This window comes from Paramisgurnus dabryanus, chromosome 24 (genome assembly GCF_030506205.2).
Source record: "Paramisgurnus dabryanus chromosome 24, PD_genome_1.1, whole genome shotgun sequence".
NCBI classification, from domain to species: domain Eukaryota; kingdom Metazoa; phylum Chordata; class Actinopteri; order Cypriniformes; family Cobitidae; genus Paramisgurnus; species Paramisgurnus dabryanus.
This window is the reverse complement of record NC_133360.1, coordinates 17,088,842-17,107,043: the sequence shown is the minus strand read 5'-3', so window position 1 is coordinate 17,107,043 and position 18,202 is coordinate 17,088,842. Positions and strand designations below refer to the sequence as shown.

At 43.9% G+C, this 18,202-nt stretch overlaps 2 protein-coding genes across 4 annotated transcripts in view; one reads left to right on the top strand and one right to left on the bottom strand.

Annotated features, from left to right (window-relative positions):
- The window catches only part of LOC135729598 (uncharacterized), a 548,602-nt gene that overhangs the window by 46,791 nt on the left and 483,609 nt on the right, over positions 1-18,202 (top strand). The window lies entirely within an intron of this gene.
- LOC135729547 (complement factor H-like) overlaps positions 1-18,202 on the bottom strand; it is a 35,301-nt gene that overhangs the window by 11,189 nt on the left and 5,910 nt on the right. For both annotated transcript variants that reach the window (XM_065247280.2, XM_065247274.2), the window contains exons 6-12: positions 8,181-8,363; positions 7,917-8,081; positions 7,251-7,445; positions 6,986-7,159; positions 6,715-6,885; positions 6,419-6,595; positions 6,171-6,329 (exon numbers count right to left, since the gene is read on the bottom strand). In XM_065247280.2, the coding sequence (XP_065103352.1) occupies positions 6,171-6,329; positions 6,419-6,595; positions 6,715-6,885; positions 6,986-7,159; positions 7,251-7,445; positions 7,917-8,081; positions 8,181-8,363 (1,224 nt within the window). The remainder of the gene's footprint in view (positions 1-6,170; positions 6,330-6,418; positions 6,596-6,714; positions 6,886-6,985; positions 7,160-7,250; positions 7,446-7,916; positions 8,082-8,180; positions 8,364-18,202) is intronic.

Genomic DNA, 18,202 nt, shown 5'->3' with positions numbered 1-18,202 from the left:
TGCTGGTTACCCGATGTGTAAACGCAACAAGAACAGTAGCTTTACACATTCAATGACATGTAAACAATTGCAAAAGTTTTTATGACAGGAAATATGCAATATGCCTTTGAAGGTTAGTGATTTGCATAAATTTGTCGTTATCGTCCGGTGGTGTGGACGCTAATATATTTATTGTTAAAATAAAGTCTGTTACAATGTGAATATAATTAACGTTATAGTCAACACAGTCTCAAGGCAAGTCGTGTTATAGTAACGACATTTTTTATTAATTTATTCGTGAGAACGGCCCTTAAGAATTTTCTCAGTAAGAATGAGAAGCTAACTAGAAAAATGTATCAATTCCTATTTTTCTTTTTTCTTTTTATAAATGGAAACGATAAATAAAAATTCGATGTTTTTTTTTTCGTTTTTGTTTTTAAAATGGATATGTAATGAACGGAAGATACCCTGATTCCAAATAAGTTATAATGAAAAAATTCAAAAGTCGGACTGTAAGCGAATGAGACTGAGAGCATGGTTGCTATTCAAACCATTATTAAAGCAGCTGTAATCTGTTCATTGGTATGTCTGCTAAGGTGTTAAATTAAAATGAGTGTTAACCCGTTTTATTCATTTTTTCTATTTTTGATCTGAGTGCACAATCAGAAAATTGGAAAACGAGTCGTTATGCCTATTTGTTTTTTCATTTTAGTTCAGTAAATAAATAATACAAAACAAGTCGTTTTTCTTTATTTTCTTTTTGGTTTTAATTTTAAAAAACGAATGAAGGAATGATAGGGGCCATATTTGTAAACTGTTTTTGTAAAATAAAAATAGTCTGATAAAAAAACGGACTTCCAAAATAATCCGGCGGGCCAGAAAATATTGCTGTCGGGCCACTCTTGGCCCGCGGGCTGCCTGTTGCCGACCCCTACCCTAGTTTAACTACAAATACGAGACCTTTTTTTATTTCCCGGTAGATTTTTTGGTCCCACTCCGCCCCTTCAACAGACATTTTAGGATTTGTTCTTGGTGACTAGTCTGAGTCCTCTTGACTAGCCCTAATTAGTTCACGTTCATATAAACCCATCATTTCTTCCATTCGTGTTTAAACGAAACCAGAAGGACTCACCCACAGTCTCCTAAGACCATCTCCTTACAGTAATCAGGACAGAAGTGGTTAAAAGTGGACAAAAAAGACGGATTTTAGTTTTCTATTTTAGACTATTTTAGTTTTCTAATCACTACATGAACAAACTGTATGACCAAACAAGACGTGTTTAATAACCAAACAAGCCCTTTATTGCTAAATCATGTTTTAAACGCTTGGAAATGCAAGGCTGTTTATATTGCTAGGCAACCACCAAGTCAGCTGTCTTGTCAATCAAATACTGAAGCGTGAGCGCTCTTTTGCTGTTAACTGTCATATTAGCAGAAACTTTCAAAAGAGGTCGCTTGCTCTGACCTTGTTTGAGAGTGAGAGGTGCACAAACACGCAGGAGAGAGGAGACAGTGAGCGAGTAGAGTCCCGTTCTTCAAAGCAACTGTAAACTTCCCTCACCACGACGTAAGGCCCGCCTCCCCCCTTATGCGATTGCACAATGGAAAGACGCAAATGACGTCGGGTGCTTTTCCACTCTCAGTGCTCCTTCAACAACGCGTGCTGCGACCGGCGGCAAAAACAACAAGGCGTTTGGCGCGCATTAACAGCACGCATACGCTCACTGCCCATGGAATAGTATTTTAAAAAGGCGTCTGCAACTGCCATAAACGCGTTTAGTGTGATTGGCCACTCAGTATAAAGTTTATTTATTTAGCCTTTCACCTAAAATTGCATGTAGTCTATAACCAAATTATCACCTGAAAGTGTATGTTCTGCTTTTTCAAGTTCATTTTTACCACTAACAATCGCGGGGATTTTCAAACAGTTTAGCACTACAGATTTCGTGTTCTAGTTTGTGCTCACCTTTCTAAAAAGTCAGTCACAAATCGTTTCCCATCATTTTTTGTTTTATTTCCTTCTTTCCTTTTTTTTTGGTGGCCTGATTTAGCTTTCTTTGAGAAAGACATTTCAACCGCTCTGCAGAAGTTTGTGCTCCATCAGACGCTCACCTAACGTTAAACAACATGCGCGTGCAGTGAGATGGACTAAACCATTGGCTCATTAGCAAGGAGTGAGACCGTAAGACTTTAGAGAGGTTTTTTTTATACAAAATGTAATCAGTCAAACTAGACACCGAAGCCACCACCAGGTGCCGCCATTTGCGCCATTTAGAAGGTCAGCCGCCACCAGCCAGTAATTTCCTAAGCCAAATTGAGCTGCCATCTGATAAAGTTTGGCTGAGCCGGCTAGAATTATTTGCATCAAATAATAATTCTATTACATAGAGACATACATACACGAAATATATAAACGATACACGAGATCTATTTTCCCACTGGTTTCATAACAGCACAGCCTTGTGCTCGCTCGTTGCTAAGATACACAGCTGGCTGTTTCTCAATCCAAAGGTTGCAGCCTGCGGAGGTCGCATATGCAGGCTGCATACGTCATCAAACCTGGTTTATTTAAGTTACCTGAGCATTACATTCGCAAGCCATACGCATATTACAACAATTTACGATTAACTAAGAATAAGAATAAACTTTATAATTGTTAATATTTTGAAATAAGACGGATGCAGCGTAAAAATGCGACCTCCGGAGGTTGCAGTCTTCGGATTGGAAAACGGCCAGAGACTCACGGTGAATTGACAACCAATGCTCGTTTTCCGTACAGAAGAAGCAATGTTTTTTTTCTCGCACTGCGGTGAAATGGCGGAAAAAAGCAAGCAAGGTCATTTTGATCTCACTTCTTACATACTTTCCTATTCCTACTTACTTTTTTTTACTTAGACCTACCCAGACTTTTGGTAAATCTTCAGGGCACGTTTGCACCTGAATCAAAGATTGATGTTATGAACCAAATATTCTGGAACGGAGAGATTTATAGCACTGAACGTGATATTACTGCAGTAACAAACCACCATTTCCACATTGCTAATTCACGATGCATGTTTCAGTGTACATTGAAGTGAAATGTGCAAAACTTTGTCCAAAATAATACTGTTAATAGTGTGTTTATATTACAGTTTTTCTCAGACTCATTTTCTCATTGCTTGGAAAGATTGAGATCTAGTTAATTAGTAAAACATAGACATCTGTAGACATGAAGTGGTAGCTTCAGCCATTTGCAGCTATGAAAAGTTTGGCGGCTGCAACAGTCATTTAGGTTTTGGCTGAGCCGGCTAGCTAGCCAATAACTTCATCAGCCAGCCATTATTCTCAAAACAAATGGCTTCGGGGTCTAAGTCAAACAGTTATTCAGCCAATACACTAACTTTACATTTAATCTGACATTCATTATAAAATGTAATTAGGAAATTAAAATATAAAATATATTCCAGACGTTTTAAGGGCCCTCTCTTCCCTTTTACCCCCAGTCCGATGCCCCTGCTTAACACCAAGTGTAAACAGCCCCTTAGAGCGATTTTGTTTTATTAAATATTTGTTTCTCATAAATAATCAAGTTAGGAGCTACTTTTAGCCTTAAGATGTTACATTAATGTGTTTTGCAGGCAGTTTTATCCAAAGTGATTCAGTTTATATACAAGTATGTGTGATCAAACCCATGACCTTTTGAGCAGTGATTGGCTGTGAGGGCCAGCAAAGCCTTCTCTGCTGGACTAAACACTATCTGAATCACTGATTTATTTTTTAATATATTTTTTCCATAAATGTGCATTAAATGAATCCTATAATAGACTATTATCTTCATCTCATAGCTTTTCTCTCGGTTGCACTGCTTTCAGGAGTGTTTATAAAAGATTTTTTTGCATTTATCCAATCATATTTCATGTGCTGACATCATGTGTTGCCAGGGTCAAAGAAATCTGCCTAGGTCTGCAGGATGTTCAGTGCTGGCGTCTTCCGCTTATGCCGAGTTCAGACTGCATGATTTTAGCCCTGATTTTGACTCGCCAACAGGTTTTGAGAAATCACTGACAAATGCCTGAAATCACAGGCAAATCGATGCTCATGCATGCAAGTGACAATCACACAGTGTGAATTATCAAAGACGTGATCTAACAGAATCGCAGACGAGTCACAGACACCCGTGAGATATTTGGCATGCTAAATATCTGGACCTGTTGGTGATTCAAAATCATGCTGTGTGAAATGTGTTTTGACTACTTAAAATGTCTTAAAAATGAAGGTGTCGTAATGCAATGCATTGTGGGGGAAAGGAGAATCGTTGCAAACCGCTGTAAGATGGTACCAATTTTTTCATATTGTAGTCCGTTTGTGATATCCAACAACATAAAATACAATGGATAACAGTTTAAATGTTTATTACAACAAGCAAATTGCACAAATTTGTTGAAAAATTAACCCAGCAACACGGCCTTTAAGAGCAATGGCAACAAAATAATTGCATTAATCAATCAGATTTGGATTTGGCATAGCAGAAGCATTGACATGTTTGGCGGTGATTATTCCTGTGTCCACTGCTTCGGTCGAACGGACATGCAGCCCTACAACGAATTTAAAACGTTTATGCCAGAAACACTACTGGACAGTCTCGACTTTCACCATTAGCCTCCACAGTGATAGAAAAGGACTTATTGTACAACAGAGTAAACTTTTCTTGAAGGAAAAAAGGAAGATGGATTTTGTTTACAAATAATCCACAGGCTAATTTGGTAAGTTTAATGCATTTTATTTAGTAAGCAATTAATATTTTTAAAATGTAAATGATGTGAATATCACTTTTTAATAGTAAACATTTAAAAAACTCTTTGCATTATCTTTGAATAATAGACTGTCAACAAAGTAATTTGTAATACTTTTGATTATTCAAAACACTTTGTAAGCTTTTTCAAGAATCATTGATGTGATTTCTTACGCAAAAAAACAAGCTTGACTTTATTTCAAATACCTTTCGAACGGGTTTCTCTGTATAATATTTGCTGCGTCTAATTTTTTAGTTTCCTTTTAAATAAAGTACAATTTGACTGTTATTCCTTGAGGTGCAAAGTACAATTATTTCCATTTACTGTGCAATAAAACTGTTAATGTGTTTATTGCCTTGATGTCATAATGATAGCCTGGTAATACCATCCTCTGCTATTTTGCTACGCTTCATAGACAGAGTCTGGCTGGGCAAAATTGACAATCGTTTTCCTTCTTGTTGTAGGGGCTTGTCTGAAGTTTAAAATCATTGGTCTAAACCTAAGCCAATCACATAACGTTTGGATATGATGTGCGTTATGCGCCGGCTCAGCCGCATCGAGTTTCTGCTGTAAAACACAGCAAAACGTATGATGTGAAAACAAACCCATCGAGCGAAATACCGGATTAACATGGCTATGAATGACTTTTGCAGATTATGTAAAGTAAATCGGGCCAGAGCTAGTTGAACACTATCCTTACGGTGTCTTTCCACTCACGTCTAAGTGGAGGAATGCCCCTCTCTCCTCTCAACCTCTTCCACCAGACAGCCATAACTATATGTAAATTAAATCTTCCTACCTTATTTTCTGGTTAATAAGGAATGTCACCAAAGAATGTTTGCCCACGCGTCCTCCACCATTAACTGTGAAAAATGAAATTCCCTTCCATGATTTCTCGATCGTTGTGCATGTCAAGCAGTGCTGCACACAGTTTCCCGCTGATGATCGGTAATAGTTGATAAATTAAACTTTTCCCAAAACCTGTCGGGAGTAGGGCAACAACACTCTTCTTGTTCGGGCTTAAGTTGGCAAGTGCCGGTTCTCCACAACAGAGCAAATAGCTTTCTGTGCCTCCATGTCCACTACAAACTACAACTGTAAATTCGGCGCTTAGCGGCTCTCAGCCTGCCCTCTGTTCGTTGATTGGACGGCCGTCTCGATGCCGGAGGAAAACGGTTAGAATGGGAGGTATCTCAGACTGAGTACAGTAGCGTAATGAAATTAAGCGGAAGTACAAAGTCTGACGTAGTCAGGCTATCATAATGATGGTATTACGAGATGTTTTCATTCAGATAGGACACCACTGAAGGCCTAGGTGTGAAATGCACGGGCCACCACTCCTTTTGATATGCTACTGTGTGTTACTACTCCCTGTTTCTCTTTTACTATCCTAACAGTTATAAAAGTAATACGACTCACATTCACAGGTTGGTGTCTGCCATGTACCATTGACACATCTGATATCTGTGTGTGATGGTTTGAACCCTGGATCACATTTAAGCTGTACAACAGATTGTTCGCTGTGATTGTTCAGCTGTCCATCTTGAATGCTGGGCAAAGCACCGCATTCATCCACCCCTGTGTTAAAAGACCCAACATATACATTTCCATACACATTCACATTCAAACCATACTGTTGAAATCTGACAATTAGAAAACATACTCACTGATGCATCGTGGCTCTTTAATCCAGTTCCCATTGGTGCATGTTGCTGCTCCCCACCAGTTCCCGAAGTATGGTTTATAATCCGGATTGCATGCATAATAGATTATTTCCTCTTTGGAGGGGTTTCTGTCTATGTATCCATTTATTACAGTTGGTGTAGTGCAAGATTCTTTCTTTTCTGTGAGAAAAGAATTTCATAATTGTTTTATTTGAACCGTTTATGAGTTATGTGATAATAATAAGGTTCTTAGTAGCATGATTGAATTTTAATTGAATTGTCAACAAGCTGTCACTTGCCAGTACAGGGCTGTATGTTTGTCCATTTGCCCTGGGAATTACAGATGATTTCTATGGGTTGCTGGGGTTTAGTATGACAATAATATACCACACGTGAATACATTTCGTAGCGAGTTCTAGTTTGTTCTTTAAACTGAGCATTTGGTATATTTGGTGCTTCACACATATAGTCTGAAAAACAAACATTCATCATGATAATTATTAGAATTCAAATTATATTATTTATTAATAGCACAGACTGTGACACTTGATATAAATTCATATACTGTACCATCACACAGTGGATCAGGTTTCCAACCATCTTTTGTACATGTGGCCTCACTTGCCATTTTACGATAATCAGACAAACAATAGTAAGCTTTTCTTACATCCAATCTCATATTTCCAGAAAAATAATACCACGCATCATGAAGACGATGGTCACGTGGCATTTCACATGTAATCGCTGACAGAAGATTTTCAATGATTAATGAACATATAATGATGTAAAAATGCATTGTTGAGGAACAAGATCAGTAAAGTTTCTCTATGCTTACCCTCACAAACAGGTGTGTGATCCCATCGCCCATCATCTAGGCATTTAAATGATTTGATGGTTTCTTTTGTAAAAAGGATCCAGTATCTTTCAGAGCAGGTAATGTGCACAGTTTCTCCAACTCTAAAAATTTTTTTTCCCTCTGGCACAATTTTTTCTATTCCAAATTTGGTTTCCTTAAGTTCACAAGTAATATCTGTTGAAAACATAATAATAATCTAATAAAAAGATCTAAAGCGTCAAAACAAATGACTAGAACTGAATGCTGTATACAGTTTGGTGAATAAAATCTTTAGGGCACAATGTCTTTCATGAAGGATTACTATAAGAATGTCACCACCTAATTAATATTAGTCAAGTTGAAATCAGACTGAAGGTTTATAATGTGTCCCTCCACTTTCAGATCTCTGGCACTAGTTTCACCTGGTATTAAGTCATTTTACAAGCGTGAGAAAGTTGGGTGAGCTTATTTCATCAGTTGATCTAAAATATGTTGAAAAACATGTTCAAAACCTTGTGCAGCATGCCTACTGTACACCAATTTTGAAAAAATTTAATTGCAGTTACTGCAACCTTCATACAAATACCAAGTAACTTTAAAGTATTTTTCTTAGCTGCAGTAGTTACTCTGTTTTCTGTATTATTCTTAATAACAGTGAAGTATTACCTTCACATTCTGCCTCCAGAGTCCAGCCATGTTTAGTGCACTTAGGAGTTCCTTGTCTGGGTCTATATTTTGGAGCACAATCATATTGTAATGTGTCATCTTTCTTGTACTCTTTCCTCTGCTTAATAGTCCCATGTCGTATGTTAGGCGGTTTGCATGATATCTCTTAATAAAATGGAAAAATCCATCATTACTTTTAATAAAGCATAAAATAATGCAATGGCTGAGTGAGGATACTATCTAATAGGAAATTAAATGATTAACCTTTACACTTTGGAACAGATGCACTCCACTCGCCAGTCTCCATGCAGTAAATGTCACTACTTCCATCTATACTTTTTTCAGGAGACTTGCAGTCAAACTGAATAACATCACCATAACTTCCTTCTTCTGTGTTGCCTGTTGCAATCACATCCTCTTCTGTGTGAATTGTGGGGCATTTCACCACTAGGAAGTAATTGGGGAATAATTTAGTATTGATTTCTGTGTACAAATACATCAAACATGAGATGGCACTCTGTTGATAGAGCACGGGAAGATAAAGCTTCATTAAAGGTGCTGTGTGTAGATTGTAGCGGAATCTAGCGATGAGGTTGCAACCAACGGTTCAGTCCACCGCTCCCCCCTCCCTTTCAAGCACAAATGGCAGCAAGCATAGCTGCAAAGCCGGACAAACATTGTCGCCATCAAAGACAACGTAGTGACGAAATTCACTCTGAGCAGTTTGTCCATTTAGGGCTACTGTTAAAAAAACATAGCGGTTGAAAAATATAAGAGGACCCACGATAATATGTCATTCTAAGATAATATAAAACTAACGTTTTATTATGTAATGTCTTTATACACCACTGAAAACCATTTATGAATAGTGATCATATGTAATTATTTCTCAGTCTCTTTATTAGAATACAAACAGAAAATACAGGAAATGTGTATGTAGTATTAACAACTGTATAAAAAATATAAGCTGAAGTGTCAAGTAGTTAGGGTAAAGTCCACTTCCACTTGAGCAATAGCAGGCAGCTGTAGGATCTCTTAAACCTGAAATTAAATCCTAATTTCTAATTCTAATCAAATAACTTCAGGACTTCAGTATCCTCAAAAAACCAAGATGTGTTTTGTGATTTTGTGTTCATATTTCCTGTATGTATCTTAAAAAAGAGTGAAAAATAAATATGGATGGACATTAAAACTTTGTTAAAACAACAAAGCTGGTGATGGTGGCCTAAGACTTATGCAAAGTATTGTATATACTGACTTTATGTTGGCTTGACATATTCCAAGCAGTCCCGGCGCTATGGGCGGGCTTTAGGGGGCCGGGCCCGCCCTGTGAGTCACCAGTGCCCGCTCTGGACGAGCCTAAGGTCTCCCTTCACCTGTTCACCAGCTCCATGTTTTTATCAATAGGCCACTGTTATTAATTAAAAGTTATTGTTTTGTACATATATAACTCCTGAATAAAAATAAAAATGTGTTTGGTCTGATTAACAAAAATATATATTTTAAACTTATTTGATTGGTTTGTCAATAGTGAGCGCGGAAATGTTTGGTTGTTTGCTAAGCGCGCCACCGCTTAAAGTTAAGACACGATTGAGTGCTGCCTATAGTGAGACTGACACGTTAAGGTGCTGTTATCTTTCAACTTTTTTTCGCTGCTGAAAAACAAAAACAGTCAACATTGCGTCTAAAATGTAAGTGGCTTACTATAAATTACTTGTTTAGTGAACTGTCATTAAATCTGTCACATTTTCAACCGTGATGATGTGATGCTGCTTAACTGTATCATGTTATAAAAACTCCACATTTTTACCGCAGTATGTTTAACCCACTTTGTTAACTCACTTTGTGTTTGCTGCGCTTATTTGTTTAACTTTGCATTATTATATTATGCACCAGGGCCTGAAGTTAACTTTTTTGACCACCAGCCACTGTGGCAGGTGGATTTAGAAATCCACCTGCCACAGAGACTTTTTACCAGCCAGTTTATTTTTTTGCCTGAATAGTGAATGATAACACTGTCTTTATTGTATGAATTAAATGTAAAAAAATTTTTAGAGCTACAAAAGTGAATTTCTCTTTGTCTTATGTTGTTTGATTAACATTAATGACACAGACTTAAGTAGGTTAATAGAGGTTACTGTCTCTTTAAGACCAGCACAGACTGGTTTTTGACTCTCTAATACATACACTTAAGACATAAAGAAATGTTTTATTAGAAAAAGAATACTGTTGAGATCATTTTGTTTATATGTGCCCTGTCAAGAGCAAAAAGATTTTATGTACGCTTGCTTTAAGGAACGCGTCTCTCCGATGTGCCCTATTGAGTCCCCTTAAACCCGCGCACGCATACAGAGACGGAGGGGGCACAAACTGCGCACATAAACGCCGCACATACTGTACGTTGTTTTTCATTACTCTATTCGCAAAATGTATGTTAATGTACTACAGTATAAGGCGTAGTAGCGCAACTCTCTCTAAAGTTTACACATCAAGAGTTCTGATCCATCACAGCAGCACTACTGTACACATCTGTGCAACTGTGATTATACTGTAGCCTATGTCAGCATTGCATTCTCATCCCATCTCACCAACAGTTTAATACTTACTCGCACATCCAAACGTAGTCAGAGAAGTGCCTCATCTTCTTTCCAATCGCATGAGCGTTGCGAAACAGCAGTCACATCCTCTCAATGAATCACTCAATTTGCATCAGTAATATGCGCTGGTTGATAAGAAATGAGCGGGTGCCGCCTGTTACGAGTCATTCAAAAATATTTTAATGATATTCAGGCCGCGGTCAGTCGGTCGAGTTTAAAAACTATTTTGAACAATTGCGGACGCGTTAGTTGAAAATGTCGGTCGGGAGTGGGTTGTTTATACAATGACCCGCATATCACTGATTCGCATTGGCTACCCGCCAATGTGGCTGGTAGATTGACAGTGTTACCCGCCAATTGCAAAATCCACCCGCATTTGGCGCGTGGTCGGGTGTTAATTTCATGCCCTGTTATGCACTTTCGGTCGCCATTGAGACTAAAGGATGCAGAATCACTATCCTGTTTTGGTGATTGTTATTGGAGTTTTTAATCCGACTAGGCTACTAGTTCGGTCGAGCAAGTCAAATTCTCTTTCACTTGGCCTTTTAAAAAATCCACTTGTCTCTGATATTAAGAGGACAAGCGTTAATGTCGAGCCCTTGACGTGTTTTTATTTGTGTTTAGACTGCTTCAGTAAGCTAGGTCTAATCTTTACGACTCCTCCGTTGTATTGCGTTAATGGAGAGGTATGTTAGTTCTTCCTCGCTTTTTTGTCCATTTAATTCATAATTAATGATATTATGCATTGCAGTGAGGTTGATCTCATTTGTGCCCCCCCTGAAAAATGAAATGCCCATCCGTGAATTTGTGTCTGGCGCCGGGTCTGATTCTAAGTCTTGTCTTAAATAAAAAGCTTACATTTGACAGTTTGATAGTCGGAAAAAAAACAATATACAGAAGACATATGTTTCTGTCATATTTTAGCAGAATGATAACACGTTTTAACATGATGCCAACATATTGTAACATGTTGCATCTGTGTACATTTGTGAAAAATTTGCCGAATGTAGATTGAAAGCTCAAACAGGAGTTATACAACGTTTTAACAGTAGTTATACAACTAAACAATTTTAGTTTTTTTACAGTAATAAAATAGATGGGGCTATTGCCAAATTGTTATGAAGCAATCAGGATGTGATCACAATGACAAACACAAACTTTCATATCATTGAAATCTTTGGTGTGGTGAACAGGAACGATTTTCAATCAACACAAATTGCAAAACTTGGGAGTGGTTCTTTATACCACATACCCTATGTCAGGGCCGGAGTGGGACTCATTTTCAGCCCTGGAGTTTCATGCCTTAGACCGGCCCACTTTAGTTCACGACTGACTATTAAAATAATATCTTTAAACCCTCAGTAGTATAAGTCTGCGTAGTGCACTGTTTTCTGCAGCCTTGCAATTCACTGTATTCTTCAAATATATAATTTCATATTCCGTGCAAATGCAGAAAACAATTATAATTTTTGCCATAATCATGCAGCCCTACCATAGGACCATAATATTACTAAAGTAAACTTATGCAAAAACTAAAGGAAACAAATGTGTTTGTGTTTTCCTCTATATTTCTATTTCTAAAAAATGGTGAGTCTTGAGATTAACTGTTGGGTTGATAACGTTTGGAAACCCCTGATATACAATACACAAGCAAGATTTATCAAGTATGCATTGGAAACAAATGGAAAAAATCTGTATCTTATTTTTTTAGTACTTAGATCATGTCTATTGCTAAATAACGTAGGCCTACATTGTGTTAAAAAAAAGAAAACATCATGGATATACTTTTGAAACTACTTTTTTCAAATAAACTAATGAGTTTTGCATCAAATAGATTTTTGTTCCTCGCAATAAACGATGAATAATGACTATTCATAGAGAATTCATCTATGACTTGGATAAAAAATACGTTTTGTAAATTCTTTTCCTTTTAAAGGCCAGCCCGTTTGTATTAAGACGCGCTCAAGTTTTTTAAAAATATAGACGCGCGCCCGGCAAGCGCACTCAAAAGACGCGCTCAAGTTTATTTTAAATATAGACGCGCGCCGGCAAGCGCCCTCAATATAGACATGTCTGAAACAAATCTCGTGTTCAAGTAAGCGCTTTGAAAACCAGAAGACAGCGACACGTCCTGCGTTTCCCATGCGTTTTAGATGTTAATGAACCCTAATGCAAGAATTCTTCCAATAAGTGGTCGGGACTCGGGACACAATCAACTTGTGCATAAAGCGGCGGGGACATCTCTCACCCGCAAATACGCGTCATCCCGGTGGCATAACAACACCGGCCCTCGTGGCCAAAAAAAACAGACCGGCCCACTGGGAATCCTCCCGGTTCCCTTTCAGTCGGTCACTACGACGTCACGTCGTGACCGACGAATTGGGAACTCGCATAGAGAGACCAATCTGCTTCGCTTGTATGTAAAAGAGCCAATGAATGTTGGCATGCAGTATTTGCATAATGCAGGCTCCACCCCGCCAGGTGGGTATAAATGCCAGCAACAGACTGCATTCAGTAGCTTTTCGCTTTGGAGCCATCAGCTGTGCACTGCTGAGTCAGAAGCAACTTGTGTGTTATTTAGTAGGAACCTGTGCGTGGTAGTTGGCGTGACAGCGCTACAGCGGCTTCCACTGCCTGCGTTCATTTTGAGTTTAAAACCAGAGCGTGTGGTTACTGTTCCCCTGTGTGCTTCATCTTCCATCTGCACTAAAAGAGTAGTTTCCTCACAAAAAGAGCTGCACAGTGATTTGTGTCTTTTTAAAGACTACATTTCTCTGTGCCCCACGGGCGGTTTTGCGTCTTTTTAAAGATGGCGTTCCGTCCGTGTGTTTCTGGATGTGGTCGATTTATGGGACCGTCGGATGGTCACGATCGCTGCCTCTCGTGCCTGGGTGTTACACACGCTGAGGCAGCGTTCATGGATGGTTCATGTTCCCATTGCGGGAAGATGACCATCTCGGAGCTGAAGACCAGGCTGTCTTACCTCCAGGGTAAGAGGCCCCCCGTCCCGCTGCCTCGTTCGGTGTCGACGAGCTCCGGGCTGCCATGGGCGACAGTGGGAGTGCTCCCCGCAGGGAACCAACCCTCCGGGTCCTCTCACTCTTCAGCTCCGCTGCCAGCTGAGAGTTCGGAGGGAGGTAGTGGACCAAGCGTACCACACCTATCCTTCGGCTCTCCCGATGAGGAACGTATGTCGGTCGCAGCATCGGAGGGTGGGCAGTCACTCTCGGATGTCGGCTCGGACCCGCTGCCGCCGTCGGGGCTCGCAGCGCAAACCGAGCCGGATCCGGAGATGGCTGCCATGCTCGCTCGGGCGGCTGAGACGGTCGGCTTGGATTGGACTCCGCCTCCACCACCCGAACCGTCTCGCCTGGACGATTGGTTTCTCGGGGCGGCTCGCGCTGGTCCATCCCGCTCTGCCCCGGTTCCTTTCTTTCCCGAGGTGCATGAGGAGCTTACGAGGTCGTGGACGGCTCCTTTCGCCGCCCGCAACCGGCCTTGTAAGCCTTCCCCCCTCACCACACTCGACGGCGGGGCCGCCAAGGGGTACACGGCTATCCCAACTGTGGAGCGGTCGGTCGCGATGCAGCTGTGTCCGGCCACCGCTGCCTCATGGAGGGATAAGCCGTCCCTGCCCTCGCGGGCTTGTAAGTACTCGTCTGCTTTGACGGGAGCTGCTTACAGGGCCTGTGGGGAAGCGGCCTCAGCCCTGCACGCCATGGCGCTGCTCCAGGTCCATCAGGCCAAGGCACTGGCGCTACGGGCGACCAAGGTCACCGCACAGGCTGTTGGGCGTGCAATGTCCACCATGGTGGTCCAGGAGCGCCATCTCTGGCTCTGCCTGGCCGATATGAGCGAGGCGGACAAGACACGGTTCTTGAACGCCCCCATATCCCAGGCCGGCCTCTTCGGCGATGCGGTCGAAAGCTTTGCCCAGCAGTTTTCGGCCGCACAGAAGCAGACCAAGGCGATCCGTCACATCCTGCCTCGGCGTCAGCCCGCTGCTACCACCGCTGTGCCGGCGGCCGCCCCCAGTCCCGCGCCGCCCCAGCAGCGACCTAAGCGGCGGCGTGGATCCAGTCGTCGGCAGGGCGCCCCGCCCGTCCAGCCTCCCGTGAACCCTGGCAGGAAGCACAGAGGTAAGCGGCCCTGAGACGGGCCACCTGGAGATGGCGAGGACTGCTCTTGGGGAGACGGTGACCGCACCACTCCCTCCCCCGGAGGAGGGCCGGGTGGAGAATCTTTTGTTACAGTTAATTTCTGTTCAGCCGGCTTTTCAGCCGGTACCCACAACTTCACCAAAAGAGCAATTTCCTATTCCTTCTCCAGGTTATCAGAGAGTGATGAGCGCGATGGGTGGCCCTCTGGAGCCAACCCACCCGCTCACTCCTCCTTCGCCAGCGGACGTGCACCGGCATCCTCGCTGCCGGCATCCCATACGCTCGCCTGCCCCCTCACGGGCGCCTACACAGCGCACCGCTGTGGGCATCTCGGCTTTGCTTGGCTGCCCCACTGTGGGTACGTCAGTGGTGCCTCTAGTTCCACTCGTACGGTACCTGGAAGCCTGGTCAGAGCTCCCCAGCCTGTCGCGGTGGCTTCTGCGCACCATCAGACTCGGCTACGCGATCCAGTTCGCCCGGCGTCCCCCCAAGTTTGCGGGCGTCCTCTTCACCACGGTGAAAGATGTAGATGCCCACGTCTTGCGTGCGGAGATCGCTGTCCTTTTGGCGAAGGACGCGATAGAGCCGGTCCCTCCAGCTGACATGAGGTCGGGGTTTTACAGCCCCTACTTCATAGTACCCAAGAAAGGCGGTGGGTTATGACCGATCCTCGACCTGCGTACTTTGAATCATGCACTTCACAAACTGCCGTTTAAAATGTTAACGCAGAAACGCATTTTTCAATGCGTCCGTCCAGGGGATTGGTTTGCAGCCATCGACCTAAAGGACGCGTACTTTCATGTCTCGATACTCCCCCGACACAGGCCTTTTCTCCGCTTTGCGTTCGAGGGGCGAGCATATCAGTACAAAGTCCTGCCCTTCGGGCTCTCCCTGTCCCCCCGTGTCTTCACGAAGGTCGCAGAGGGTGCCCTCGTTCCCCTCAGGGAACATGGCATTCGCATCCTTGCTTAACTCGACGACTGGCTCATAGTAGCACAGACTCGAGAGCAGCTTTGCGAACACAGGGACATGGTGCTCAGGCATCTTGCCCGCTTGGGTCTTCGGGTCAACTGGGAGAAGAGCAAACTCTGCCCCACGCAGAGGATCTCTTATCTCAGTATGATTTTGGATTCGGTCGAACTTACGGCACGTCTCACAGAGGAACGTGTTCAGTCAATCCTCAAGTGCTTGAGTTTGTTAGATCACAAGACGGCGGTGCCCCTGAAAGTGTTTCAGAGGCTCCTGGGGCATATGGCAGCGGCGGCGGCTGTGACACCGCTCGGACTGCTCCATATGAGACCGCTTCAGCATTGGCTGCTCGGCCGAATTCCGAGATGGGCGTGGCGCAGCGGCACACACCGGGTGCAAGTCACACCAGCGTGCCGTCGCACCCTTCGCCCGTGGTCAGACCCTTCCTTTCTCCGGGCAGGCGTGCCCTTGGAACAGGTCTCCAGGCATGCTGTGGTCTTCACGGATGCCTCGGCCATGGGCTGGGGCGCCACCTACAACGGGCGTGCAGTATCAGGCGTTTGGACGGGGCCCCAACTGCACTGGCATATGAACTGCCTCGAGCTGTGGACGGTGTATCTTGCTCTGGTCCGCCTCAAGAGCGAGTTACAGGGCAAAGATGTGTTAGTCCGTACAAACAATACAGCGACCGTTGCCTACATCAACCGTCAGGGTGGTGTACGCTCCCGTCGCATGTCACAGCTCGCCCGCCATCTCCTCTTGTGGAGTCAGAAGCATCTGAGGTCCCTTCGTGCCATTCATATCCCAGGTGTGCTCAATCGTGCGGCCGACGAGCTATCACGAGCAGTGAGCCCCGGCGAGTTGCGACTTCACCCCCGCGTGGTTCAGCTGATTTGGAGACGGTTCGGAGCAGCACAGGTAGACCTGTTTGCGTCTCCAGAAACCTCCCACTGCCAGCTGTTTTATTCCCTGACCGAGGGAACCCTCGGCACGGATGCGCTGGCACACAGCTGGCCTCGGGGTCTTCGCAAGTACGCGTTTCCCCCAGTGAGCCTTCTTGCACAAACGTTGTGCAAAGTCAGGGAAGACGAGGAGCGGGTCCTCCTTGTGGCCCCATACTGGCACACGAGGACGTGGTTCCCAGAGCTGGTGCTTCTCGCGACAGCCCCTCCCTGGCGAATTCCCCTGAGGAAGGATCTTCTTTCTCAGAGAGGCGGCACAATATGGCACCCGCGCCCGGACCTGTGGAATCTCCACGTGTGGTCTTTGGACGGGACGCGGAGGTTTTGAGTGGTTTATCCATGCAGGTAGCAAACACTATTGCTTCGGCGCGTGCACCGTCTACTAGACAGGCTTACACACTGAAGTGGAACCTGTTCGTCGAGTGGTGTTCCTCTCAGCAAGAGAACCCCCAGGATTGCCAGATCGGTGTCGTGCTTTCTTTTTTACAGGACCGGTTGGAGAGGAGGCTGTCCCCCTCCACCATTAAAGTCTATGCTGCAGCAATCTCCGCCTACCATGCCCCTATTGCAGGCAGGATGGTCGGTCAGCACGACCTGGTCATCAGGTTTCTTAGGGGGTGAGGAGGTTGAATCCATCCCGTCCCCCCTCCATACCCTCTTGGGATCTGTCCGTGGTGCTAAAGTCTCTCCAGGACGCCCCCTTCGAGCCTCTGCAGTCAGCGCATGTCAAGTTTCTTTCTATGAAAACTTTGACCCTACTCGCATTGGCCTCGATAAAGAGGGTAGGGGACCTGCACGCTTTATCGGTCGACGAGTCGTGCCTACAGTTCGGGCCTGCTGACTCCAGTGTTACACTGAGACCCAGGCCTGGCTATGTGCCCAAAGTTCCCACCACTCCTTTCAGAGATCAGGTGGTGAGTCTGCAAGCACTGCCCCCGGAGGAGGCAGACCCAGCCTTAGCTTTGCTGTGTCCCGTCCGCGCTTTGCGACTGTACGTGGACCGAACGCGAAGCTTTAGGACCTCAGACCAGCTCTTCGTCTGTTACGGAGGACAGCAGAAGGGAAAAGGTGTCTCCAAGCAGAGGCTGTCACACTGGATAGTGGACACCGTTTCCCTTGCGTATCAATCGCAAGACCTCCCGTGCCCGCTCAGGTTATGGGCGCATGCCACTCGGAGCATAGCGTCTTCCTGGGCGCTGGCGCGTGGTGCCTCGCTGACAGACATTTGCAGGGCTGCGGGCTGGGCGACACCCAATACCTTCACGAGGTTTTATAATGTTCGTGTTGAACCGGTTTCCTCCTGTGTACTCACCTCTAATTGGTAGAGACACTGGGAGACCCAGGTTCATGTGTCAGCTTGCCTTGCCAGTATGGCGTTATACCAGTACCATTAATCCCAAAGATGTTTCTGGTAGAGTTTGGTACTTCCTCCAACGCCCATGATAATCAGACGTGGCGGAGCGTTTGATGACGGCTTTGCATCAGTTGAATTCTTGAAAACCTGTGTTGAGCTTTGGCGTCCATATGAGCGACCCCTAGACAGGGGATCCCATGTGTGTAATGTCTGTGGAGCTAATTCAATCCCACATTTTCCCTCA